The 27,904-nt window shown below is 39.7% G+C and overlaps 2 protein-coding genes across 2 annotated transcripts; one reads left to right on the forward strand and one right to left on the reverse strand.

Annotated features, from left to right (window-relative positions):
* Positions 1-3,499: 3,499 nt before the first annotated feature.
* LOC102219183 (E3 ubiquitin-protein ligase RNF144B-like) lies at positions 3,500-22,267 on the reverse strand. The gene is made up of 8 exons (XM_023331393.1): positions 21,964-22,267; positions 16,937-17,193; positions 13,189-13,293; positions 11,986-12,046; positions 9,032-9,245; positions 6,557-6,686; positions 5,797-5,886; positions 3,500-4,467 (listed from the first exon to the last, which is right to left on the reverse strand). Exons 2-8 carry the CDS (start codon positions 17,105-17,107, stop codon positions 4,291-4,293), a joined length of 948 nt encoding a protein of 315 aa, XP_023187161.1. The 5' UTR covers positions 17,108-17,193; positions 21,964-22,267; the 3' UTR covers positions 3,500-4,290.
* Positions 22,268-26,233: 3,966 nt separating this feature from the next.
* Positions 26,234-27,819, forward strand: LOC111608027. Its single transcript, XM_023330221.1, has 5 exons — positions 26,234-26,495; positions 26,825-26,954; positions 27,075-27,113; positions 27,391-27,534; positions 27,626-27,819. Exons 1-5 carry the CDS (start codon positions 26,337-26,339, stop codon positions 27,802-27,804), a joined length of 651 nt encoding a protein of 216 aa, XP_023185989.1. The 5' UTR covers positions 26,234-26,336; the 3' UTR covers positions 27,805-27,819.
* Positions 27,820-27,904: the final 85 nt, after the last annotated feature.

Raw genomic sequence — 27,904 nt, forward strand, 5'->3', positions numbered from 1 at the left:
CTGCTGAATATTTTATGATAATAACAAACAGAGGGCTCTTTAGATTGGCTGGGGCCTCGCTCCGTCTGCTGCTCCGCTCGGCCCTCCAATCAGGACCGGCGTCAAGGTGAGCAGAGCTCGCGCTATGCCCTGATTGGACGGCGGGGACACCACCGAGTGTCCTCTGGCTCGCTGATTGGACAACCGCGGAGCAGGTTGGTAGTATGATGTGATGTCAATGGAAGGTGCGTGTTTTATTTCGTCTTTTTTTTTTTTTTTTTTGTCCTGTTCCGAAAGCAGAAGTGACAAAAAAGATGTACTCTGTGAGATCTGACAGGATGGCTCACTCTTTGGGTAAACCCAGAATGCGGTAACGTAAACATATGACTCAGGAAAAAGCGCAGAGTGAGAGCTCTTCCTGAATTTCTTTCTATGAGCTAGCTCAGCCTGACAATGTTGGAAATATTGTATATCTACATTATTTCTCGTAAAATGTTGACTAAATAATTGTATGACGTTGTTGAGGGAAAGTGTAACAAAAATGCCAAACAATAAAAATATCTCTTGTAGTGACATGAGTTCAAGTTTTGACCTGTGACCTGTTTAAATTTGGACAAATTGACTTCCTTCTTCATGAAAATGATGTAATCGTAAATCTCTTACCGTTTATACAGAGACGCGTTTGAAACATGAACTGGAGATAATTTCTTGATTCTTTAGTTTTTCAGGGACAGGCGGAGACTTGACTTCCAATGTGGAGAAGATTTCACTCTGAGTTGGTGAAGCTCTCTGGATCACTTGTTCAATTTTACAAAAATACAAAGAAACTGTAGCACGAACAACTTATGATAATTTCAACAGTTTTTTTTTTTTGCTTGGATGTTCCTTAATACAGGAATGATAACAGCGTATGAAGACTTTTGCAAGGCTCTGTAAAAATCTTCAGTGTCTGATAATCAAGGCTTTAGGTTTACCTTGACCTCAGTGGCCAACATCAATTTGAACTAAAATATGACACGACTGTATCAAAGTTGAACTGTAACTCCTAATGGAAATGATCAGTTATTCAATCTGTGACCAACATTTTAACATTTGTTAGCAATGCTTGCTAATCAGCAGGACAAACCGCACCAGTGTTAACATATCTTTGATTCTGGCCTTGGCAGAAATAAAACCGTTTCCACACAGAAAAAGACACAGAGACTTTCTGCTGGATGTGTGTCTGAATGAAGCGGTCAGCAGACAAGATTCACTTTGCTTCAAAGGTTTTCTATTTCATATCAAGGTCACACTAATGTGTCCCACTTAGTTCTCCATGGCAAATTCCAGACTATTCACCTGAAAATAAACGGAAACAAAAACTCTAGGGCAGAGGAGATGTTTGTTTTAAGTTTCTGAAGCTGCAGTAGAATCAGATGTGACAAGATTCCTGTTAGACTTTCTAATAGTGACGAATCCATCCATCCATCTAAAGCTGCTTTTCACTGCAGGGTCAGGTGGAGGCTGGTATCCGTCTCCAGCAGTCACTGGGTGAGAGGTGTTGTAAAAAAAAGTTAACCGTTTTATTTTTTGGAGTGTAGGAGGAAGGCGGATTACCGGATGAGAACCGTTGCATGTGGTGCTAACTGCACCGCCTTGTATGTTTATGTTCATCCTACCGTAAAACATCCAGTAACCCAACAAGACAGGATTAACAGGAAATAGAAAGAAAACAACACAACAGAAATTATGATGCCTGCAGAAATCCAACCTGAGACACTTCATTTAAACATCTTCAGTTATATTAAAAAATAAGGTAAAGTCTCCCTGAGGATGTTTTACAGTTCAAATATTTCTCCATGACTCCAGAAGCCAGCAGTAGAAGCTTCTTTACTCCAGTATAGACAGCTTATTAATGAACCTCTGTGTTCCACACCTACCTATTATTATTATTATTATTATTATTTTTATTTTATTATCTTTGAAACCAGAGTTGGGTATTTACGTTTACTTGAGTAACTTTTTGTTTGTTTCTTCAAAAATGAACTTTTAGGATCAGTTTTACTACACTGTACTTTTTACTTTTAATTTTATTAAATTATTTTATTTTATTATGAAGTATCGCTACTCTTCCTTGATGAGCATTTCTGGATCATCTACCCACTGAGAGTAACGTCACTGAATGAACAACAAACGTGAATTAACCAAACGCATGCAGTTTTTGTTGAAGTTTTAATTTTTAAATAAATTGATTTGGAAAAGTGTTATGCTATGTAATTATGCTATTTACATGAATTATTTTCGTTTTGGACTTTAGACTACCAAAACTTTCACGGAGCTTTATAAAAGCTGCGCAGTTCGCTCATCAAACACAAGGTGTCACTGTTTCCTTTTGAAAGTTTTGTTTTGCTCTGTCGCCTGAATCACGTGACTATTTTCTATGCGATGAAAACTGCTGTGGTCTCACAAACCCCCTCAAGTTTCACGCTGTAGTAGAAGAAGAATATCCAAAACTCACGTGTTACACACCTTACACTCTGCTGCTTCAGTGTTTGATTTAAAAAAAAAAAAAAAATATATATATATATATATATATATATATATATATATAAAAACCCAGCTTATAGAATTTGTTTTATATTATTTTTTTTTTCTTTTTACTGATTTCAGCCTTTGCTCCTCACAGTTCTAATGGGTTCAGTTTATAGTTTGTTAAACCACTTGATTCATTCAAAAGAGAAATAAAACAGTTTTTTCATTCAGTCATGTTACTATGATGAACATTAAAGTATTTTGTAGGAAGCTCACAGAAGTAGATCACAATTAGAACATGGGAGAAAAAATATGTTGTTTATAAAGATTTTTACAAATGAAAATCTGAAAAACGTCGCCCTCTTTTAGAATGATGACCTAAGTTAAAGTCAGGTGTCACCTCGTCTACAAACACAGATGTTCTGTGAAAGCCTTTCATACGGTAACTAAGGTTCATTAGTTACCGTAGACCAAACAGAGTCATAAAGACCGAGGATAAAATCTGCTTACAGCAGCTTATGTCATAAAATAATATACAGAGCTTTGTTTGGAGCTCTGTTCGTTCCATCTGCTGGTTTTAGGAAGTATGAGACCTACATGAAAATGGAGCTTTGATTAAACGTAATAAATCGGAGCATATCTGTGTTTTAGAATGGCCTAGTCAAAGCCCAGACCTAGCTAAAACAGAGAATCTGTGGCTAGCTTTAAAAATGCATTTTCCCAAATGCTCTTCATCCAGTCTGAGATCAGGTTAATGTGCAGAGCAATTGGCTAAATTTCAACCTGTAGACGTGCAAAAGCTGAAGACGACTATTAGGTTAATTGATCGCTATAAATGTCCCTGTATTTGTGTGTGTGTGTGTGTGTGTGTGTGTGTGTTCATGTGTTCACGATTGAGCTGATCAGATTTCTTGTCCCAGCTCATAAATACTAAAAACAAACCCAGGAAGTAAATCTGTTGAAGGCGTTTCCATTTCCTCTGCTGTTGTGAGAAACAAACCATCAGATCCAACTTTCAGGTTTTTGTTATTTGTAATGGTGCATTTAGAAAACGCTGAAACATCAACAGAAAAAGTAGAAATGACAGAACAGACAGACAGATAAATCATAAATATTAAATTAACATGTTTTTGCAAAGTACAGGTTTTATATTACAGCCTTTGGTCTGGATCATGTCAGGTGGAAACGCCCCTAAAGTCCTGCTTATTACATCTCATCTCCACAGACTTACACCATTTGCCTTCACACATTAATAAAGAACATTTTTATATCACCTAAAACTTCTCCCATGATTACAACTGCAGTCTTTTTTTTGCATAATAAATCAGCAGAATGGAAGGCAAAACGAAACGGACCGAGCACCTGGCACTGCAGAGGCACCTGAGCCCTTAACGCCTCTGGTTTGGCATCGTTGATGTTTGGCACATGAGGGTGGCTTTGCACTTTCAACTGGATGTGTGTGGGTGTGTGTGCGTGTGTGTGTGTGTGTGTACAGAGGAGCGTTGCAGAAAGAAAAAAAAATAAAAAGAGCCCTGTGCAGGAAAACATTCGAGTCCCAGGCGTCCAGTTCCAGGCTGCCACGGTAACCGCTGCATGGCGACGGACTTACATTCCACATATTTACACAGAAACAGTGATTTATTTATGAAGGCGGCCCGCTGAAGGCTCCACAGCCTTTAGAGAAAAAAATAAAAAATAAAATAAAAGTTTGTTTCCAAAGTTCTTCCAGCAGTTTCCACCTTCTGGTGTTATTGAGGCCAGTGGAGTCATCCCGGTTCAGGCACATGGGGGCTGAAGCTGCTATGAGGATGAGGAGGAGGGGGGCTCTGGGAGGCTGGAGTCTCTCTTCCTCTTCTTCTTCTTCTGCTTCCTGCTGCAGGGTTTGCACATGCAGCACAGGATGCAGGGCGACGCCAGCAGGAGGAGCGGAGACGTCACCAGGACGATGATGCTGACCCCCACCAGGATGCCCACCACCTGGTCCACAAAGACAAGCTGGTATGAAACATGCATTAAGCCAGGGGTGACCAAAGTGCGGCACGGGGGCCGCTCATGGACCTCTGAAGGATTTTTTGTGGCCCTTGACCACAGTTCTATATTAAAGCAAATCTGGACTGCAAGTGCAGGTGGTTGATGCAGATTTATTTGATTTTGTCTTTTAGGTGATATTTTCTCAGAAAAGAAAAATTCTTAAAGGGGCAGAACTATGTATTTTCCAGGCACACAGTGTCTGGAAAATACATTTTATAGCACAATCAGGTAGCTATGTAGTTATAAAAATGCTGAATACATCAAATATAACTTAAAAGAAATCTGACTCCTTGTTTTAGCACCTTGAAATTGGGTCTGTGTCACTTCTCAGCAAGTTGCTGCCTTAACACGCCACCTAATTAAACATGTAACCATGAGCATAATGTAACAGCTTAGAGGCTAAGACATTGAGACTGAGGCAGGTGTTACTTTTTAATCAGGACAGAGTAGTCTACTAGCATGTTTATGTGTCAGAATGGTCCAGTCAAAGTCCAGACCTAAACCCAATTCAACTTCTGAGGATAAATGTAAAAAATATATTCATAGATGTTTTCCATACAATATGGGCTTCACTTATTTTAGATCCAAAATTGGCTCTAAAAAAAGAAGAAGCATGCCACACTTTTCAGATTTTATTTTGTTAAAATATGTTCATACTGGTATATAAATTTCCTTTTAACATCACATTTATCTTCTACTTTGTCACATAAGAATCTAATAAAATATACTGGAGTTTGTGACAAAACATGAGAAAGCTCATGTTGACGTCTCCTGTAACAAAGCTGGAGGTTGGAAAAATATCACATATCTGCATATTCTCAGCGTTCTGGTCATCTGGGTCATCATCGGACTTGCGTCTAAATTTAGAGCATGTTGAATAAACACAGCAGCCCGCATGTCGAAGCAAAAACGTGTACGGGCAAAACAACAGAGCTCAGAGCTGAAGGGAGTTTAGAGCGGAGAGCGGGACGCAGGCGTCCTGTTCACCGCAGGACGGAGTTTGGACGCTTGCATAGGAACGTAGGACCTGATGGACGAGGGCCGAGAGCTGTGCTTCTTTGGCTCCAAAATAAAGAGAACTGCGTCATGGAAATTTTACTGTTCTGTTTCAATTTCTGTGGTGAGAACTTGTCTCTGACAGAGAGCGGAAATGAACTCTATAAAAGCTGAAGAAGGCTTATGATTCCAGGCTCAGAACCTGGGCGGCTCACACTCCTGCCTCTGAAGGCTAATCCGTCCTAACATTGAAATGGAGGAAACACAATGTGAGCTCACCTGCGTCCGGTTCCACATTACAGAGGCCCTGGAGTGTCCCAGCTTGTTTCTGCAGGGGCCCTTATCGTAATGCCTCAGGAAGATGTCCCCCTGCAGGGAAACACGGGACGTAAGCTCCAGTTAGAGAAGAGTGTGTTCAGAGCCGTGCAGAGCTGGACAGGAACTAGTTACATTGACAGATTTACATCAGTACGTTCTTGGCAAAAATGGTCCTCTTACTACGCTGTACTTTTTACTTTTACTTAAGTAACTTTATTATGAAATATTGCTACTGATTTGAGTAAAATGTCTGGATTCTCCACCCACTGGAGTCACTTCACTGAAAGAAAAACAAACTCGTTTTAATCAAAAATTCACCAGACACAAACACACGCCTGCAGTTTTTGCCAAGTTTCACAAGTTTTATATTGAAATCAATATGATTTGGAGAAATGTTTCTTTTTCCTGATGTTGTTATTTTGCAATTGTATCATTTATATGAATTGTATTAATTTTGGTCTTTAAAATAGCACAGAACTCTATATTTTGCTCCGTCTGAGGATGATTTAAATATGAAATGATTCATGTGTTCATCAGTTTGTACTCGAGTTTCCTTTTTACCAAATACTTTTTTTTAACTTTTACTTGAATAAAAACATGTTGCAGTAGTGCTACTTTTACTCGGGCCCAATCTTTGGGTACTCTACCCACCTCTGGAAAGCATGTCAGCAATTGTTTTGTGTGTGTGTGTGTGTGTGTGTGTGTGTATGTGGCCACTCACATCCAGATTCTGCAGGCAGTACCAGCAGAAGGTGTGCTTGCAGCTCTTGCAGAGCATCTGTGCACAGCCCTGGTTCCTCTCGATGTAAACGCCACACATGGGGCACTGCTTGATGGACGCCTCCGGGTCGCTGCGGAGAACGAGGCGGCGTCGGGCACACAGAGGACCGTTATTGTCATAATTAATCAATTAACTGGATAACAGCAACAACAACAACAAAAGGCACATTCTGCATATTTTTTATCTAGCCACTGAAGTATATTAAAAATACATTAGATGATGCAAAAAAAAAAAAAACTCCCCAAAATATTTTGAATCCTTTTTAAAATAAAAACTGTATTTTGTTGCCTAACGTGCAGCAGCGGCTTTCTTTCAGTGAACGATTGATCAGTTGTAGTAAAGGATGAATCTGGAGCTAAAACAAACTTCTAAGGTCAACATGTGAAAATCTCAGGACTTTCTGCTGGACTGAACATCAACACAGCGTGTTTCTGAAACACTGATTAATAACTGATTAGCAAAAGTTGATGAATAGATTTTATTTTTTAATTTTTTTTTTTTCCAGAACGTGAACTGGGTGAAGCTAAAACGATCGCTTGAATTTTATGCAGAACATAATTACATCAAAAGATTTTTTTTTAATCTTAAATGCAAAATGGATATGTTTTTTTTAACGCTTTGGCTTAATTATCGCTCCAAATATGTTGTTCTTTCAGCAAATTCCCTTTTTTTGAGTCTGCATTCTCCAGTTAACGATGAATCGATCACTAAATTAGTTCACAATAATGCCAATAATCGATTCACCACGATTAATCGGTATTCCGTTTTCGGAAACGTGGGGCTTTCTGCACTTCCGTGACAAAAGTGTGAACTCTGGATTTCTGGAGGAGTCGGGACTCGCTCTGATTGTTCAGGACGGCGGCAGAATCAGGGAAGGACTTTCAGAGTCCGTCGCTCTGCCGGGTCGGCCATTGTTCTGATTACTGTGGATTTAAAAGTTAAAGAGGAAGAAACCTGAGCAGTAGAGCTGTAAAGATATGGGACATAAAAGTAAAACAATGAGGGAGGGGAGAAACCATGCAGGGGGAATCTTTGGGATATTTTAAAAAATGTAGGAGTTTTACAACAAAGCTTCTAAGTGAAGTATGACATTGTTGAGCTAAACTCTGTGGGGGAATTTCCTTCACTTTCTTTATCTTCCTCAGCACTCGGCCTTCACTGCAGCCTCTAACTAACCCTGTGGCCTCCAGGCCTCCTCTTCCTCCTCCTCCTCCCTTTGGCACAGAGACAATGAAATTCCAGTTTAACTCAGTGGTTCCCTGATGACATCAGTCAGGTTGGCACAGCCATAGCAAGGCAGATTATGCAGCTGTACGCTAGCACACTGAAGGCTCTGCTGAGGAATACCAAGCTATTAATGCTGAGATAATAGATTTATTCAGCACAGGTCCCATCACTGGGCTCAAGGAAAAACAAATTATCTTTTTAACACTTTCAGTGTGCTGGATATAGCAGTCAGACTTAGCTTAAGTTGTTTTGCATAGACATGCCAACACACTTCACTTTTCGGATTTTTCTTTTTCATAATCATGTAATCTCCCACCCATAAAAACACTGCAAATACACAAAATCTTACCAATTATTTTTGATCTAGTTTCTAGCGCAAATATCTCAGTACACTTGAAATTAGACAAAACTAACTTTCAAGTTACGTTTTCAGAAATACACAGAAGCTTTTATTAAGTCAATAATTCTTGAATGTAGGTAAAATAGTACTAAATCATTGGCAGATTATTTCACTTATAACAGGATATTTCCTCATGCTATAAGTGAAATAATCTGGCTGTGGAACTAGACTAAGGAGTTCTTGATCTAAATCAATCTCCTACGTCTGTATGTTAGTTTTGTCTTATTTCCAGCATCCTGAGATATTTGCACTAGAACAAGATATAAAAAAAATATTTAGTAAGATTTCATGGTTTTTTGCACAAAATCTTTTTTGCTGATAAATGTCACCAGTTTTTTTCTATTAATGATATTAATGTCTGTGTGTGTTTTGGTTTGTCCACTTTCAATGTTGTTTGTCAAAATGTTACGTACTTCACAGATAATCTTGCTGCTATCCCAGAGACGTAGTTTACATGTACAAAACACATTTTCAGTGAATGTTTCTTTTCTTATTAAAAAGAAAAATAGACATCTGAAAAGTGGGGAGTGCATTGGCATTTCTATGCAGAATAATTTAAAGCTCAGTCACCGAAAGCATTAAAAGCATCATTTGTTATTTATCAAGATATTTGGGCTAGGAACTAGATTCAAAATAATTACTTGTGTTTTTGCAGTGAACACGTTAAAGTATGTGATTGTAACATGACTAAATGTGAAAAAGTTTAGAGGAAGGAAAAACATTGGCAAGGTGCTGGGACGTTTTGAAACTTCTTCTATGAGCAGCTGAAACCAAACCAAGTGACTGACCTGCTTTCAGGAGACAGTGGGGGTAGCATCATGGGCTGGCCCTCGGGGCAGGTGTGGCCCTCCAGCCAGGGGCCTCTGCAGCTGGAGCAGAAAACAATGTGACAGGCGGGGCAGGCCACGGCGCCGGGCCGGCCCTCGGTGGTCGCCTGCACACTGCACACTGCCTGACATTCAAGCACCGGGCACCACGCTTTGCTGGGGTCCAGCTTCACACCTGCAGAAACACACGGACAGGAACATAACATGCATAATACACAGAATCAAAAATTCTTTAACATTTTCATCCCCTGTCTTGTTTCCAAACACATTAACTCAGCTACAGGACGAGCTGCCGCTGTATTTTCTAAATAAATGCAGAACCCAGGAAAAACATGGAGAAAACTGTGGAGACTGCAAAGAAAGAAACAAAAATCTAAAATAAGAATCACTGAGACTAATATTTGGAGTTGGCATGGCTGCATTCAAATAAAACCTATTTGTAGGGTTCTGTCAGGTTTGATGTGTCTAACCTGTAATTGCTGCTAACGCATTCTTTATTCAAAAAAAGGGATCTGATCATCCTGTCCAGGCAACTTTAAAACATTCACAAAATGAACCAGAGGATTTATCAACCTGAGTGAACTTTAAAGGGTGAATAATCTGTTTTTCATGCGAAGCTGCAGATTTAAACCTGACAGTGAACACCCAGCAGCGCTGGACTTCGTCTTCAGTTGTATTCTGTAATCTCGGAGGATTACGTCAGTGTAAATAAATACTCCTGTTAGATAGTTTTGATTGCTTAGCAGTTACAAGTAACAATGGATAAACAAAGCTTCAGTTTAGCAGCTCCTGTTTAATACAGCGGTGCTATAGAGCTACACAAACACATTAGCGTTCCCATGCTAGCAACTGTTTCCTGGACTATAAAACTGAGCAGTTCCCCCATATTTCATTTTTTTTGTTGATGTATGAAGTTATAAGACAGGGTTAGACCAGGTGGAATAAATTTGGAACGTATTAATTTATTAATGTAAATGTGCCAGAATTAGCTAAAATGATATTTTTCAGCTGTTGCCTCTGGACAAAGAGCATTTTGTCTTTCTAAAATCAAAGTTCATACAAAAGAAGTTTATAGTCACTTAATCTTTTAATTTGAATCTGGATGATCTTTCTATAAAGCAAAACTATATCTAAGCTGATGAATTCAACATTGTTTGCTAGCAGAAGCTAGTCGGAGGTAGTGCTAGCTATGGTGTCCAGTGTAATATTCTGTTAAACCTTAAATAGAAAGTAGTAATCAGAACCTAACACTTCTTTCTATTTTGCAGACAAAGTGTTAGATGTTTTGAGGGAAGTAAAATATTTATTAAGATATTAAAATAAATGGTCTATAATGACGATAATATACAGCAGTATATTGTAAGTATCAGCTAATATGATGGTGCATTTACAGCCATATTTAATAAATGATATACTTTCAGATGAGACTCTTTTGTCAGAGTAAAAATACCTTCAACCTAATCCCTGCGAAAACAAAAAATCGTGTCGAAATTTTTACTTAGTTTCTTCTGTTTGGTCATTTAAAAACTTTTTGTCCAGTTCTGAATGACAAAACTAACTTACATGCAACTTCTCAACAAGATATAGTAGCTTATTTTAAGTAAATAATTCTTAAATATTGATAAGTACTAGTTCCACAGGCAGAAATTTCACTAACAAGATTTTTACACGTTTTTGTCCATGTTATCAATGAAGAAAGTGTACTAAGATATTTGCACTAGAAGACTTTGTAAGATGTGACATTAAACATACTTCTCATCCAGAGCACATTTATGTATACATTTTTTTATTGGTCTGATATAATATTCAAGTTCTTAATGTGACTTCATTACTTGTAAGTGGAAAATCATCATAATTAAGGCAAACATCCATTTGTGTGTAAGTAAGCTATATAATGCATTTCATTTAATGATGAGATGTGTGAAATAAATTAGACTTTTCAATAATATCTTTCAGTTATTACTTCAAGTATTTTTCAGGCTTTTGGAAACTCCGGAACATGTTGTTGTTTTATAATAGCTGTGAAATTCATCACATTTTATCTTTTGCATTTTAGTTTTGTGCGTTTCTTTCACCATATGGAGCAGCGAATATCTGGAAGAAATGGTAAAATATTGAAAGAGAATAAGAATAATGCTAACATTCTTAAAGGTGTGTGAAGTGACAGTTCAATTGGGCTAAAAACGCTTAGCACATTATCAGTGTTACAATATTCACAATTACAATAAAAGTGCAGCTATAAGATGAGACGTAAGAAGCAAAACTGGAGGTAACCGAGAACAAAACAAAATCACATTATTCTTTTGAATATAATTTCAGAAGAAAACTATGTAAGCCACATGATCACATGTGCATTAAAAAATGCAGTAAGAATATTTGAACGTCAGTTTGTACTTTCACTATGAACCATGACGAAGGGAGTCGTTGCAGCCAAGCAGCACAGCGGTCAGTACTTTGACCTTTGTCTCACTTCCAATAATTTGAGTCTCATGATCCGCAGCAAGAGTAAACAATCCCAGTGATTGGCTCCACGGCGTACTGTTACCGTACAGCTGGGAAGGAGCAAAATACACCTTCATAACAAACTGTTGTTGGCTTGCAAATCATAAATGTCAGCAGAAAGTTATGTGAACAGTCTCACTTCTCAAAGAAGTTCACAGAATGGGCAAAATTATTATTGTTATTTATTTATTTTTATTTATTTATAATTTGTTTTACAAAACTGCACAACGATGAAATAAAATGTTAAAATGACTGCATGTTTATGTTCTGGCATTTTAATGGAACTCAGGGTAATACAGTTATTTCTTAAAAAAAAAACAAAAAAAAAACAGCACACTGTGCAGTAATAATAATAATGTAGTTCTAATGTTATTTTGGGCTTCTAGAAGCATCTAGGATGTGGCAGTACTCACCTCTCTCAAACTTCAGGCGCTGGTACAGCTCCACCTGATACGGAGCTGCTAAACTGGCGACCTGCAATCACAGAGAGAGAGAGACCCGAGTCACACACCCAACACACACAGGTGTTTAGATCCAGGTGTTTTTCAGATCCATTCTGTGCTGGGCTGCATTTGCCACTAAATGCATTTTGTATTAACTTGTTAATATTCATGTATGAATATGCTACTTGTTGCTGTGGTTCTGTTTGTTTGTTTCTCTCTCTTTCTCCAACTGTAGAAGCCAATTTCTACAAACTAATGTTCCCTCCCTTGTTTCTATCCTCTCCTCTAATCTCCTTTCCCTGGAAACCTTTTCCCCACCTTTACATTTGAAATAAACCCAAAACAATTTCTAATAAATATCATATAGACATGTTATGTTGTGACGTTGCAAAAACAAGATCCCGCCCCCCACCGTCCTGAAATAATTTTTTCTTCTTCTGTGGTTTTTAAATAATTTTGACAACTAAAGCACAAATACTCAAAGCTAAAGTGATGTGTGTGTTTTTTTTGTTTTTTTTTGCAAGACTGTTTTTAAGCAGTAGCTTGTGAGTCAGCCTGTTTCAACATCTCTTTTTCTGGAGCATCACTTTCATGCTTTCATCTAGTGTGTGGTTCAATATCTCCTCACTTTACTGTTGCCACTGAAACACATAACAGTTCACTTTGTAATATCATCAGAGTAAAAATATTGTCACCTTAGTAAAATACTGCCCCAAGTTATTTTTTTGTCAAAAGTGATTTTCTTGCCTAAATGATTTTTTAATAAGAAAGAGGTGGTGAAAATGTATTTATAGTCATAAAACATGTATGGTAAAATTTAGCAACTTATTGTTTCGTAAGTGTGGTTGCAAGACAACAAATCTGGAAATGTTCTGTGATTAAAAAAGGGGAAAAAAAACCCAAACCAAAAATGATGACTACCTGCTTTTTACAGACAAACATGTTTTGTATACTATATAAATATGTAAGATGGTAGAAATAAATGTATCCATCCCACATTTAAATTAATAAAATATGTTAAGCGTAGCATACTTCCTGGGTAGGGTGACCTTTCAAAGTTGAGGGGAAGCGATTTTCAAGGGACCCCAGAGCCCACCCCACACAGCCGTCTTTGTATCACAACTGTCTTAGTTTGGTTCTTCATGCGAGACATTCTCAATTTACAGGACATACCTCTGAGTCGAGCAGGGCTCCGGTTTTTGGGCAGGCCATATCCGGACAGGTGATTGCAGCGCCGCCACCCTCCATTATGGACAACTGGACGTACTGTTGCAAACACTGGAGGGGGCAGGACATGCAGCAAAGTGAGATTTATTATATTTTGGTGCACCAATTGCAGTTTTCTGACAGAACACCGATCTTTAAAAAACCTGACATGCTGATTTTGACTTTGGTCGATGGCTATTTATTTATTTTTTGCCTAAAAAGTTGTTAAATATAGCAACAATGACCCTGTTTAAACGACAGCCATCCATTGAACGTCGTTTCTGTTAACACATTTACCTACCAATGTCCTAATTACAATCTCCTTTACACAGAAACAGTAGAGATGTGAACATTTTGTAATACTCTCACCGTGCCACAAGTTGGCGCTATGGTCTTTAAAACTCTTTACCTGAAAGCCACCAAAACTAATCAACGTTCAAGATGGCAGAGAACCTGTTTCTATGGACAGACGACTAGGTTCAGCTGTTTCCTAACATGACCGAGTTAGAAAACCACCAAATTTTTAGCCATTGTTGATATTTGCTTCTTCTGTGGTTTTTAAAATTATGGGCAGCCACTATGTGTTCATCTTCTGATTCCAGTCGTTCTGCGCATGATCCAGGGATTCCCCAGAATTTTAAAAAAATCTATTTTTGTGTATTTTTTACACAACGAAGACCAAGACGTTTTCAAACCATTCCACTCTGAAACCTGTTATCAAATTGAAGCATTGTCAGAGAAAACATTTGTCATCGTCATGTAAATGAACAACACAAACGCAACAAAACATTTCCCAGGGTTTCTATAGGTTTCACCAAGTCCAATTTAAGACCATTTAAGATCATTATGAATGGAATTTAAGACTTGTACCTCCACACCGCCCGTCAATGGACGCAGAGGTAAATTTGCCCTTACCCATGACAAACGCAAAACGATACTTTGCCAGCTAGCTAGCAAGCGCATGTTAGCAGTGAGTTACTGGTAGCCTCAACCATAGACTTAATACATTTGTTGTATCATTGTTTAATTATAATGTCTATTGTCTCGACCGTCTTGAGTCACAGAATGCAGTGCAGCTGTGTGAGTGCGACAAAAACTTTTCCTGACAGAAAGAAACATTCATACATACGAAATAAATAGTCTTGCCAAGACAAAATTTAAGACCTGTGATTAACATTTTAAAGGCCAACTTACTTTAACATTAATTTAAGAGATTCTGAGGCCTTAATTTTAGATAAATGAATTTAAGATTTTTTGAGGACCAGAACACGTGTAAAAAGGACCAAAGTCACTAAGATGGCAACAGTGGGGTGACTGGTGTTGACGTGACTTGGTGGGCGGGTTCGTCAGCAGAGCGAAGCTGATTTTCAGACCTTTGCGAATGTAGATAAGATTGGTGGATAACATTGGTTTCACATGTCCAAAATGATCAAATCTGGGCCAGTTTGTTGGTGCACCCCATGTCTTATGCACTGCAGAAGACTCACAAATGCCACGCCTTTTGAAAAACAAAAAAGTCATCATTGCATCAAAATAAAATAACAGCACGTCATCTAGAAATACAAAGGAAGCAGTCAAGGAAATGAAGTGTTGTGAAACCAGGGCAGTTTATAAGTCTGACAGAAGCTTTTTTAGCGCCCACATGTCAAAAGTCACATGTTGCCTCAACTGTGAATTCTAGAAAGGAAGGAGGAACTACACAAAGATTGCACAAATACAAACCAGTTTGAGGAACAGAAGAAGAAAAAAAAAGTCATTTGAATATTACATTTCTGTGGAAGAAGACAAGCAAAGAGCCTGAGTGGAAGTTTGAAATGAGTTGCTAAACGGGGTGGGACCAACGCGAGCCTTCTGCCATCTGACAGCAGAAGGCTCAAGGTATTTGTGATTTACACAACAGAGACAATCTGAATGTACTGGCTCCATTTCATCTTTTCTCCTTCTTAAAACAAGGCCATATGTAGGCGTTGTTTTGGTTTCTGTGACCTTATGCGTCCGAAGCCAGGGAGCTGGGATAGAGATTAGCACCTGGTTCCCTCTGACGGGAATCCACTCCGTTTGGAACAGATGGGACGCCAACGTCTGGCCTCCACTCATAAAGATTACAGCTCTGTCTTCTAAAGATAGTGCTACCGATCTCGTAACAAGTGTGAAAGCGAAACTCCGCCGATGACTGGGTGCCGGCGAATACAGTCAGCAGCTGGGAGCAATCTGAAAAATTCCACGGACGAGTTAAATGGAATCAAATAGGCGAGGGAGTGCCAGAACCTTCATCTCACCAAAATGGAAACGTCTGATATGTGCCAATAAACGGCTCTATTTTAGGGAGCAGAAACTGCGTAAAAATAATCGCCGAGTGCGTTTGTTTTGGATCGCTTTTGGAACACCGTCGCTGCCAACACTGCAGCAAAACAAGAGCGCTCTGAAATTGTATGCGGTAATAACACCCTGTTCTATTTACGGTGCTCTTCAGGAGTTTACGCACACTTACTGCTGAAACCAGAAGTTTACATACGCCAAATAAAAAGACATGCAGTTAACTCAAACAAGTCGGTTAACCTATAAGACGTTTCTAAAGCCACGACATCATCATCTGGGCGTTTAAGGAGATAAAAATCATTGTGGATGTAAACTTCTGACTTTAAAGAAATAAATGTCTGAAATATTATTTCTCTCACTGTGAGACATTGAGCAAACAGAAATAATTTAGATAATTAGAACTGATCTAAAACAATAGAGGATTGGTCTAATTTAATTTCAGAGAATGAGAGAAAAAAAAGGTAAACGTGTCATTTTATAGGGTGAATGTGAACTTCTGGTTTCTACTGTATAAGCACTGATGTCAAATTCATTTGTGATTCTTTAGTCATGCATTTAAACAGTTCTTCGTCAAGGTGAACTGATAAGAATACACACAGCTTCAGCGACGATAAACACAGTAGATAAAGGTCTGGGTCAGGTTAGGAACTTAATGTGCAGCCTGCTTCCTCTATTCCAAAACCAGGTTTATTGTGTCCCGCTGTCATACACAACTGAGTTAAAGCTTCAAACTCTACTGCATGGATTATGTTGAAAGTTAATAGAATTTAAATGAACTCCAGCTTTTTTCAGAAGAAGAGTGTTTTGGATGTGCCGCCTTGACTGTGCTGGAAGATTGTTATTGGCCACAGTGTGTGGTTTCGCTGGAACTTAAAGCTGCAGTATGTAACTTTTACAGAAATAAGTTTTTTGTTTTTTTTCTATATTTGTTAAAACCGTCGCCATGTCGTGACAGTATGTTACGGACAGATAATCTGTGAAAAGATCAATCTTCTGCACCTCCTCCCTGAGCTGCTACTGCCGTCTGAAGAAATGCACCATTCCTGACCAAAAACAACCAATCAGAGACAGGAGGAGGGTCTTAGTGCTGTCAATCAAACTCTGACACGCGTTGCTAAATGTGCTGACGGCGGAGAAACAACTTACCATTGCAGTTTAGTTTTATCCTTGTGTGTATTCTTGAAAATCCACAATACATTCAAACAAATGCACCAGATTCTCTTTTCAAATTAATAGAAGTTGGTTCAAATGCATCACTAAAGAAGCAAAGCCAATATGGCAATTATTAAAAATCTTTGTAAACTTCTGGCCAGAAGCTTGTACGCTGTGAATCCCAGAATCCCTTCCTCAGATCAGCATCTGCCCTGAAGTCGGACATGTCATCGCCGCTGCTTACCGCTGTACAGAACGTGCACTTGCAGCCCTCCAGCTCCCTGATGACGGCGAGCGGCTGCAGGCTGAGGCACAGCTTGCAGAACACATCCTGGCTACTCGGGGGACCGGCGGCGGCCATCACTGGTGACGGATCCCTGGCTTCCAGGTGAATGGAGGGACTCCTGTTGGCCATGGTGGGAGGAGGCAGGGTGGCTCTAGGCCTTCCGCTGGCCTTGATGATGATGATGATGATGATGATGATCTACGGTCGCCATGAACCTGGAAGCAGAAATGAAACCGATTTATTCGCATACAACTCCGCTTCCTTCCTCTTTGGACTGATTCTGGAAAGTTTACCAACTCTGACGGTTTTCCATGTGCCTGCATTACCACCTCTCCCAATATATGATGCCATCTTTCAGGCCAGAGGTCTGTATTTAGCAATCCTAAAGTTATTAGGCATCAGTTCAATCATTCTGAGTGTAAGAATTAATCATATGTTGTGTCATCTCTACTGTTTCTTGTCCTGTCCAAGAAACAGCTAAAAATACAGTTTAAGAGTAGAAATCAACATTATGTTGAAAATTCTTGGGGGTTTTCTGTATCACAGTCGAGGTCCTGTTTTCTAAATTCTGTTCTTTTTTTCTCTTTTCAGTGAACTTTAGTTAGAGGAGTTCACAAGTCATTTTGACCAAGTCCAAGTCAAGCAAGTCAGTGAAGTCAACAACTGAAACTAACATTTTCTCATCAAATCCCCAACATCTACGTCACCTGACCGCTAACCCTTTATCGCTGAAGGTTTGGTTTCCAGTACAGTATTTTTGTAATCACCTTTCAGTCTAATATTTATTAAGTTATGTTTCAATTGTTTAACATTTAATTTACCAACCAAAAATCTGTTGAAAGCCGATTTATGTTATTTAGAAAATTGTTTAAATCTAATATTATCCCCATTAGAAATACAAATAGACGTTAATGTTGCAAAAATAATAAGCGTAAGTGTTTTAACCAGTTAAAATTTTATTTCCAAATGAATCAAACAATCTGTCTTTATAATCACTAAATTAACAACTTTTTATCCCCACTTTCATATTGTCCACTTGTTTATATATTGCACTAAATGTTGTCTGGCGGCTCTTCTTTTTAATGATATTGGGAACTATTTTCTAAATCCAAATTGTTCTCAACCATAAGTAATAATGTTCAAATTTAATAATGTTGAAAACTTAGCTTCGTTCAGCACTTGAACGAAGCTAAGTGTTGTAAGTCATGAGTAACATTAATAATGATAACATTTAAAAATATACACAAAACATAGCAGGTTTACTCAAGAAACACTGCACACTATCACATTTGTCCAAAATATACTGTAAAATATGTTTGTAAAGAAAACACAGAGCTTATTCTAATACATACCACAGTAACACACATCAACAAAAACAGGGGACGAGCTATCAGTTACCGGTTACTACGGTAACCACCCACTGCCAAGAGCAGCATAACAGAACTTAAAACACCAATAAATGTCTAAAGAAACATATCAAAAAATAAAGTCAAAGAACAAATAAACTAATTTTGACAAACTTCACATTTACAACATTGTTGCATTAAAACCCTGTTACACATGTTTTTTTGTAGATAAAAACGTAACACCGTCACGTCGCCGCGTGCGTGTTGGGCGTGGGCAACAAGAAATCCGGTTCGTTAAAAATCATTATAATGAACCATAATAACGTTTAAATAAATATGTGCGAAGCTTAATAATAGTGAAGCAATACAAAAGTAAGAAATTTGCTCCAGAAGATGAATCTATGCAGTCTCTCCTTGCCATGAAGACCTTGCTCTTACCAAAAGGCAATTCCATTATTTAGCAGAAAAATCAGTAAGTTCTTGAATAATGATTTGTATAAGTTCTTACAAATCATTATTCAAGGACTTACTGATTTTTTTTCTTCAGCTCTTAAGAAAATCAAGAAAATGGCTGCTGAAGCTTTGTCCCTGTCGCTTGACGGTTCTGTTTGTAGCTTAGGTACAGTGTGTCTTTTTAAGTGAGAGGCTGTTTAAAAGGCCCTTGATCATAGGAAGTGGTTGGTGCTGTGCAGCGCTTCCAAGCTCGTTGTGTACGTGTTGCCGGCGGTGCAGGGCTGAGCAGCGTAATGTGGGCCATTCTGGCCACAGACCTCTGTGAGGACAGCTGGGGACATTCAATAAGAAAAGATCATCAAAAGCAAAACCTAAAACATTCCTGTGCAAATGTTGACGAGTTCCAGATGTTTGAAGCCAATAACTGATTTTTGTGGGGTGTTTTTTCTTTTTTGTATTGCCATAACAGGCTGACCTGGCCTGTCTTTGAGGTTCACAGTTTCAACGTAGATACGAAGCAGATCAGGTGAAACGTTGAGCTAAAAGCCCAAACAGCTGAAAAGATGAGCTGTCCAGTCTCATTGATCTTTGCTCCAAACAGCTGGGTGCCTATTTACATCTGACACAGGGAATGAAATCTACCCTCTAGGCGAAACCGGGTCCATTTATGTGTGACCTGATTATGTGGTTATTATTTGCCTCTCAAGTCTGAACATGGATCTGGGAATGGCATCAAACCCGGCTTAATCACCCTTGGAAAATCAGTAGGGTTTGGCAAATGTTCCACTCCGTGATCAGGCTAACTACTATTAGCAATACAAATGACGCACGTATCATTTTACATGTTCACAAATAGAAATAATGGCACACAAGCTGACAAAGTGCAAAAACATAAACTGGATTCAGCCCATAATGGATTTTGGGGTTAAGGTTAGTGAGGAAACGCCATTTGTCCCTGTTAGAATTCTTCCTTCAGAGAGCTTTCCTATCCCAAGCTTGGGACCTTGAAGTATAAATTGCGTTTTAAAATGTCTTGACCAAATAGTGGTCCTTGTACACCTTATTGTCTAAAAGAACAAGAACTTGTTGCAAAACGTTTGAGATCCAAGCTCTCTCTTCCTCCAGGAACCAGCTCAGTCGAGTTTAGGTGCAATTTGGAGATGTGTGCCCTTCTCACCAGCTAGGAGAACTGCAGTGCAGCATATCTTGCTTGTGCAAGGTGCCTAAACGCTGTCGATCTCATCCAAACTCTCATGCACTACAGGTTGACACACCTCAGTCTATGTCTTTGTAGATGAGCTAACATATTGGACGTGTGGTTGCTAGCATGAGGAATGTACACTGCAAATAGATTGACTGGAAACGGTTTTAGCCACTCCGTTTGTAACGTTTTAATCAATGTACTACAAAATGAAGGGTAGAATACGTTTTATATTATACTTCTGGCCTAACCCCCAACAACAGCCATATAAAGAGTTTTTACCTCGTAAAGGGTTCTAAACGTCATACAAAAGCATTCTTTCTTGGTAAGAAAAACAGATCTTTTGTTAATAGTTGACAGAGGGCAAGATAAGACTATCTTGGACGATAGATCCAGACCATCTCCAAAGGACAGAGCCCCACCCAAACAACAAATCATTCCTCTGTTTTCAAAAAAACATGAGCAATAATGCCGTAATCTGGGATTTGCACTTAATCCCGAGAAGGACTGCGGGTTGGACGCGGAAAACAGGGTCACACAGGAAGCTGCTGTGTTAAAAACAAACTCTGCAGACCGAGCGGCTGCTGAAATCACAAACTGCCTCGGACACGCTGTGAAAGGTGGCAGGAAACTTCTGCAGCAGTTCGACCACTGCGGCCTCTTTTAAGGCTGAACGCTCTGTTATTGTTATTATTATTATTGTTATGGGTCATTACTGATCTGCAGTTGCTTCTTTACATGCGGAACAGCACCTTTTCTGCCCAGTCACGTTTTAATTTCCTCCTGTACTCCCATGCGGACCAGCTGAGGCGTCTGCTATCATCTCGCCACAAAGTCTGCTAGCTTGTCCCATCCTGCCTGGGCCGTACAACCAACTCTGTGGTCTCACGCTGGAAAATAACAGCCTTCATTCACTCTGCCTCCCTCCATGGAAACTCCCTTATGTCATTATTAATACAGAGGAGCTTTTGTTCAGGAGAAACTTTACAGTTGAACTTGAGATAACATCGGTGGGCAATCTGTCAGTAGGGCAGAGCAGCTTCGATGAAGCAAACCAAAGGTGGTTTTTAAAAGGACCTGCGACTGCAGAATGCAACCGTATTTTAACGCAACAATGCACTCAGGCGGCGAATGTTGGACTGATTTCCATCCAGATGTCTGCAGAAAGGGCAAAACTTTGGATTTCAGCCCGGAGGCCTTCAGAAATCTGATTGCACCCGGCCCCTCCATCTGCAAACATTCCAGCTCCCACCACTGCTACAGAATGTCTTATATCGGCACAGGCTTGTGTGCAGACTGGGTTTTCTTCTGTTTGGATGAAATAATGATTAGTTACCAGTCGGGATGAAGGTCTGGATGGGAATGCTACACCAGCTGGAGGAGGTGAGAGGAGTTTGGGGGAGCATCGAAGCGTCATTGCTGAGGCCGGGGATGGAAAACCAGATCAGCCTGGTGAGAAGCTGCTGCTGCTGCTGCAGCAGGCAGCTGTGTGTGTGTGTGTGTGTGTGTGTGTGTGTGTGTGTGTGTGTGTGTGTGTGTGTGTGTGTGTGTGTGTGTGTAGCAGAAATCATATGGCATCACTTTCACTGCTGTGTTCACACACGTCTGTGTAATTCGGAGGCGTTCTAACCCAATAATTTGAATGTTTATTTACTTTGAGAGAGACTGATACACGATCACATAACGCTGCATAATAGTGACTTACTGAAGGAGGAAATGAAAGTGGAAATAAATTAGCGTCGATCATGTCTGCCACCATCGGTTGCTTATATTTATAGCCACATGTATTTGACTAATATCATCACAAAAAAAGAAAAAAAAATGTATTTTTTGCGAATCCAAACTAAAGACATCTGCGTTTTTGAAGCTCGCGCTGTCACACAGATCAGAACCGCCAGACGTCTTTTAATTGTCTTTTTTTTTCTTTTCTTTTTTTTTTACATATATCATTCTAGTAGCTGGAAATGCGTTAAAGGAAGACCTACCTTGCCTGAGGTGTGGGAGCAGCTTCCAGATCCGCAGCAGCGGTCCTCTCAGAGGAACATATGTTGATAAAAGAGCCTGCCTCTGTCGTAACCTGCTGTTGGCCTGTGAAGCTCCCGCCGCGGCCCTGGACACGGTCTTCCTCACTGAACTGGAGTTTGATGGAAGTGGAAAAACATCGCAGCAGCCCCGCGGCTCCCCCCGTCAGGACCGTGTCTCCGTGTGGGAGCTCTGCCTCCGCGGTCTGAGCCCGTCCAGGAAGCTCCGCTCGCTCTCCACTGAGCTCAACTCACGACTGCTCCTGCTGGCTGACTCGCTCAACTCGTGCTGCTTTCAAGGACGGTCCTGAAAATTCAGACTCTACGCGAGGTAACGCAAAAGAAAAAAATTTCCCCATGTCCCCTAGGGGGCTCCGTACCATTGAATATGCGTTTAAAAGGGCAGTTTTGTGTTAAAATTGACTTCTATTAACTTTACATCGTGTTTATAATGTTAGTCCATGATCAAAAACAGAGAAGGAGTTTTAATTTGATTCTTTTAGGCATGTTTGAGAAATCCTTTAATCTTCCTAGGTATCCATTCCAGGAGAGACAAAACGGTCTCTGCTCAATTTCTGACCTAGTGGGCCGCTAGGGGTGCTATAGCTCCTCCTGGAAAATCCATAGCACTTCCATAGAACCACAAAGAAAATATCAAATTATTTTCTTTTTTATCTAAGTTAATATTCTTTAATATGTGGTTGTTGTGGTATTTTCCTTGCTAAATACAACTGATTAAAAGGAAATAATCTCGAGTAAAAAAATTTATTGAGTTAAAAAAAAAAATAAAAATAAAAAATCCCATCTTGCAACAGGAAATGAACTTGTATGCCTATTTTCACTTCCGGAAAACATGTGAAAGGTGCCGATAATGCAAAAATGGATCGTTTTCTACAACCCAAATTTCCAGGAGGGAACTGTGGATAAAACAGAAAAGGTCAGATCACCAGTTTGGCAGAATTCCAGATATTTAAAACAAAAAACTATTCAATAATTTTGTCTTATGAGAAATGCTTACATTGAGATGCGTTTTTCAGCCATATTGTCCTGACACATGTATTAACTAAATAGCAGAATACCACATATTCACTTTCCTCTTTATTGATGACTGTTGTAGATGTCTGGGTTCTGCGTTGTTCTGTGTGTTCAGAACTGTAATAACAATGATCCTTCATACCTTCAGATCATCCTCAGTAAGTTGCTTAGCCTACCTTCAACGTCTGCCGATAAGGATTTCTGGAGCTGCCACTGCTGACAAGTTCCCCTAACTCATGGAGCAAAAGAAATCTTTGTTTCTATTATTCTCTTCGGAGGTTAATACTATTCTGAATTTTGGGTTAGGAGTGCTCCTGCCGCATGAACAGGGTGGTGTCTTATCTGGATGGTATACCACATCATGCAGATACCACATATCTGCATGATGTAGTATACAGCAAATGTATACCACATCAAGAAACTGTTTGACGGCCTAAGGAAACTGTCGCCTACTTGGGGAAAGTAGTTAAACAAGGACGTGTGCAGCCAATTCAAACGAATGTTTTTTGTTATTGAACATTACCCAATGTCAACAAACAAAAGGGAACTTATGAATTTCCTGCCTGGTGGGTTACTACCGCAGCTCCTGTCCAAACTTCTCAATTTTAGTTGCTCCCTTGATTAAACTTTCAAAAACAAAGGTTAAATTTATATAGTCAACTTGTTGTCAAGAGGCTTTTGAATACATTAAAACAATGTATTTATGTTGTCACTGCTGGTATGCTGCTACAGTATGATGGGAATGATGTTCAACATCCTGCGAGTTTCTTCTCCGTGAAGTTTAACTTGCACAGCGATACCATTCTGACATTAAAAATGAAGCATTGACTATTGTCCAGGCATTTCAACACACAAGAGCCATAATCCTATCACTTTTTGGATCTTGCTGCATTGTCTTAATCACTGACAGATGTAGTGGTTTTTGTTTTTCAGGTATTCGCCACATAAAAAGTTCTGACAAACACGGAGAAGATGGCTTGTCAAGAGCCCCTTGCTCTTAGGGCGTGTCATCACTTTGTGCCCACTGATCAAAGCTCTCTTGCCCCACTAGTTACCTTAAAGTGTTGTCTCTACTGTAGATATAACACCAATAATTGTTGGCTTGTAGTTTTTGGACTGGAGCTTTGAATTACGGTATCTAAATTAGAGAGCATGGCAATTTCCAACAAAGCATTTCCACGATTTAATGTCACAAGTATTAAGTGTAGTCTTAACTGGATTCTTAGTGGAATCCATTTTTTTAAGAGAGGGGTGGTGATGACTCCACCGCTAAGGGTCTCTTTCTGTTTTTGTTGTAGTTTCTCCTGGTCACCGTTGCTCCAATCTAATATTCAAGGTGACTTCCCTGTTCAGTGGGAGCCAAACACCACAGTATTTGGTTTTTTGTTATGTCTGAGTTTTTGCACCATATACATTTCCACACATCCAGGCATTCTAAAATTACTGATAACTGTTCATTTTGGGTTTATTTAAATAATTGATTTTCTTAAAAAATTACCACCTCGTGTTAATATTTTAACACGAGTTTGTTACAGTCCCTCAGTTTGTTACAGTCCATTAGTCAGGCTGTAACAAGTGCGAGAATGAAATGCCACAACAGAATTTAAAGGAGTTTGTATGCTGTTGGCTCCACATAAAGTGTAAATGCTAGAATGAGTGTGGGAGGAGGACCAGGAGTGAATGATGGACGTTTAAAAAAACGTTTCAAATAGGACAAACAATGACTACGAGCCCAAATAAATAAGTGATGTAACTAAGCGATGCAAGTCTTTTCCGCTCTTAAGTTATATTACACATTTGGAAGCAACTTAATGAGTTGCGCTTACAAAGAATTGTCTAAAAAACAGAAAATATCCTGTGGGTTGGACTTGCTTGGCCAAAATTACTGTTAATTTCAGAGGAGAAAATTACTGAAAGGCAGTCATAGCTCATGTAACTCCTCATCAAAACCAAAGCGTGGAAATGCACGTATCTATTACTGAAAGGACAACTTGTCTGGTTAATCAGTCAAGCTAGAGACGCAGAAGCTCAAACTGGCTGCCACTCTTCCCAGCAAAGAACAGAAAACAGAGGCCTCAACAGATTGAAACAGAGTCCAATAAGTCTTGATTTCTGCAGCAACATTCAAATCATAAGGTCAGAATTTGGTGTAAGCTACATGAAAGGGTGCATACATCCTGCCTTGTATCTACAATTCATGGTGTTAGTGAGATGGTGTGTTGGAGACCAAATTACCATCGTTTGCACAACACAGTTGCGTAAATCTTCCAATGGCTACATCCAGCATACTTTAAAGCAATTTCCTATTCTTGTCTCCTACCACATCACACAGCTTCAATTATCTAAAACTGGGTTTTTGAACATGACAATGAGCACTGTACTCCAATGACCTCCGCAGTCACCAGAACTCGAGCCAAAATAGCACCTTTGGGATGTGAGGGAACAGTATATTCACATGACGGACGTGCAGGCGACAAATCCAAGATGTTGTCAAGTCAGCAGGAATCACTATGTTGTGGCCATTTTTCGTAATCCTCGATGAATCTCTACGATAAACAAAAGAGGAAGTTGTGAAAGGGGAACATTTGAGGTACATAATTCTTCTAAGTGTACCCAATAAAATGGCATTTTAGTGTGTAGCATATGTAGCGTGTTGTTAAGGCAAAGGAGATTGCTCTGAAGAAAACAAAGTTCAACCAAGTCGTGTTGTTTATGACACTGATCTTTCCCAGAAATGACAGCTTGAAGTGCAACCCCCAACACCACAGCTTCCCCTTCAACTTTTATACCCCAGCTCTGTGTGTCTGATACAAGAAGCTGATTTTTGAAAAGTTCTTAACAACTTATTTCTGTAGGAGCAATGGCATGATAGCAATAATAATAATAATAATAATAATAATAATAATAATAATAATAATAATAATAATAACATGCGTTATACAATTTTCTACAGGTTGTGGGTTAAATAACCCTCATTTGTGTGCTTTTTGTTATACTGTGGTCTCAAAAAAATATGCAGGTTTGAAACTTGCATCAGACGAAAACAGCGCAAAGACAGTATCTGCTTAAAGGTACAAAGAAAAATGAAACCATGGCACGTTTTTATATTTTATATTCAACATGTGCGACAACAAAAAAGGTCTCAGACCTTATTTGGCGCTGATGCACAAGTTTACAATAGGAATTAAACACAAAGAGTATGATGCAATCTAAAACGAGAGCTTCTCCTCAGTCGCCGGCGCGCGTGTCGAAGAGCGGCTCGACTGTAAATCACCTGACATAAACCGCAAGTCAGAGCGCGCATGCGCTGGGATTTTTCACTATATAAGAAAGTGGTCGCCTCTTTTAGAGATTATTTTATCACAACCACTGGAGTCATGGGCAGCCCCAGCCAGCAGAACCCGAGTTCCGCGACTGACAATAATCTGACTAAAATAATAGAAAGAGCACCGACAACTCAGGTAAGGTTACGGCAGCGTCACGGACGCTTAATATGCTTCCCTTGGCATTAAACAACATAAAAGTCAGGTTGTCGACTAAAATAGATGGGTTCCCAACGTACAAACGATTCTAAAAATGTAGTTTGGCTTCTATCTATAACTTTAGAGCGATTTTCTATGATATTTTCCAGTGAAGGTAAAGGGGGTTTGGAGGGAGTGCGGGGAATCCCCGTCGCGCGACGTGAAGTTTAGGAGCGAGCACGAGACTTAAAAACTCGTTTGACTGCCTTTCCTTTGTTTCCAAGGCCGTATGTTAGAAACTCAGATGTATTTGTTGCTCCCTGCTGCAGGTTATGACGTTTAAGGGGTTCAGCATGCAGAAACTCTTCCAGGTGATGCAGGCGGTGGCCATGAGAAGCTGCAGCAAAGCCTGCCAGTTCTTCTGCCTTCCTGCTGTTGAAAAGAGGAACGATTCCCCAGGTAAATAATTAAAGTAGAAAACAAATGTGTGTGTATATATACATACATACATTTGTGGGAATATGGCGACGTGGAGGCCGAAAAGTTCCAAATCAACATCTGCTTCACTACTGTTGACAGATCAGACGCTTCATCGCAGGGAGGAGAAAAACGCACAAGGTAACCAAGGTTTTTATTGTTCAGTCTCTGTTTTTACTGTTTTGTAAAAAAAAATCACCTGAAGACTTTTTAAAATACATATAAATTTCTTGTTTTATTTATATTTGAATATAAATATAATAGGCTTATATGTGGATTATGTCAAGTAAAGCAGCTGTTGGATGCAAAAAAGTTTCTTCTTCAGTAAATAATGACGTAATTCCGCTGTGGCGTCACTCTGGAAAAAATCTACTTCCCGTTTCAGTGTTCTTTCGCTTTTCACTACCTCCACTGACAGATCGACTCACGAGCCCGCCCCCTACCGTTCTCATCATCAACATCAGCAACTCCACCATGGTCAACTGCGTCATCGGGGATTCCCACCCCTCCGCAGCGGCTGAGCGGCGGCCTCTGATGGAGGACTCTGAGCAGCAGAAAGTAGGTGGGTAACAACTGCAGCTCACACTTGTGCATCTTGAGTTATTTATTTTCTCTTTTTTGGCACCTAAACACATCCTGCTCACGTGTTACAGTGGAGGTGAGCTGCAGTTGCTGCCAAAGCCTGCAGGAGGCAGCACAGGCCGCTCCTTCAGAGCCTCCCCATCCACTCGCGGCGCACCAGAACATCATCATCCACAGCTCGTGCCTCAGCAACGTCATCGTGGGAGACAACAACTACATGCACGTTCAGCAGGACGAACTGCTCGACTAAAAGCCGAGAGACGTCTGAAGCCTCTCACACTAAAAGGCAGCGCTGCAGGAAGGAGGCGGCTGGATGTTTCGGTTCTCCTTCAAGCATTCTCACGGACATA

Source organism: Xiphophorus maculatus, chromosome 3, assembly GCF_002775205.1.
Source record: "Xiphophorus maculatus strain JP 163 A chromosome 3, X_maculatus-5.0-male, whole genome shotgun sequence".
NCBI lineage: Eukaryota > Metazoa > Chordata > Actinopteri > Cyprinodontiformes > Poeciliidae > Xiphophorus > Xiphophorus maculatus.

Excerpts from the sequence above, each read along its gene's own strand:
- LOC102219183 (XM_023331393.1), bottom strand. The coding sequence starts at position 17,107 with ATGGCCAACAGGAGTCCCTCCATTCACCTGGAAGCCAGGGATCCGTCA. Across the intron at positions 13,294-16,936 it reads AGTGCACGTTCTGTACAGCG|TGTTTGCAACAGTACGTCCA; the intron begins GTAAGCAGCGGC and ends TGCCCCCTCCAG. Across the intron at positions 5,887-6,556 it reads ACTGCCTGCAGAATCTGGAT|GGGGACATCTTCCTGAGGCA; the intron begins GTGAGTGGCCAC and ends GTTTCCCTGCAG.
- LOC111608027 (XM_023330221.1), top strand. The coding sequence starts at position 26,337 with ATGCGCTGGGATTTTTCACTATATAAGAAAGTGGTCGCCTCTTTTAGA. Across the intron at positions 26,496-26,824 it reads AAAGAGCACCGACAACTCAG|GTTATGACGTTTAAGGGGTT; the intron begins GTAAGGTTACGG and ends TCCCTGCTGCAG. Across the intron at positions 27,535-27,625 it reads CTCTGAGCAGCAGAAAGTAG|TGGAGGTGAGCTGCAGTTGC; the intron begins GTGGGTAACAAC and ends CACGTGTTACAG.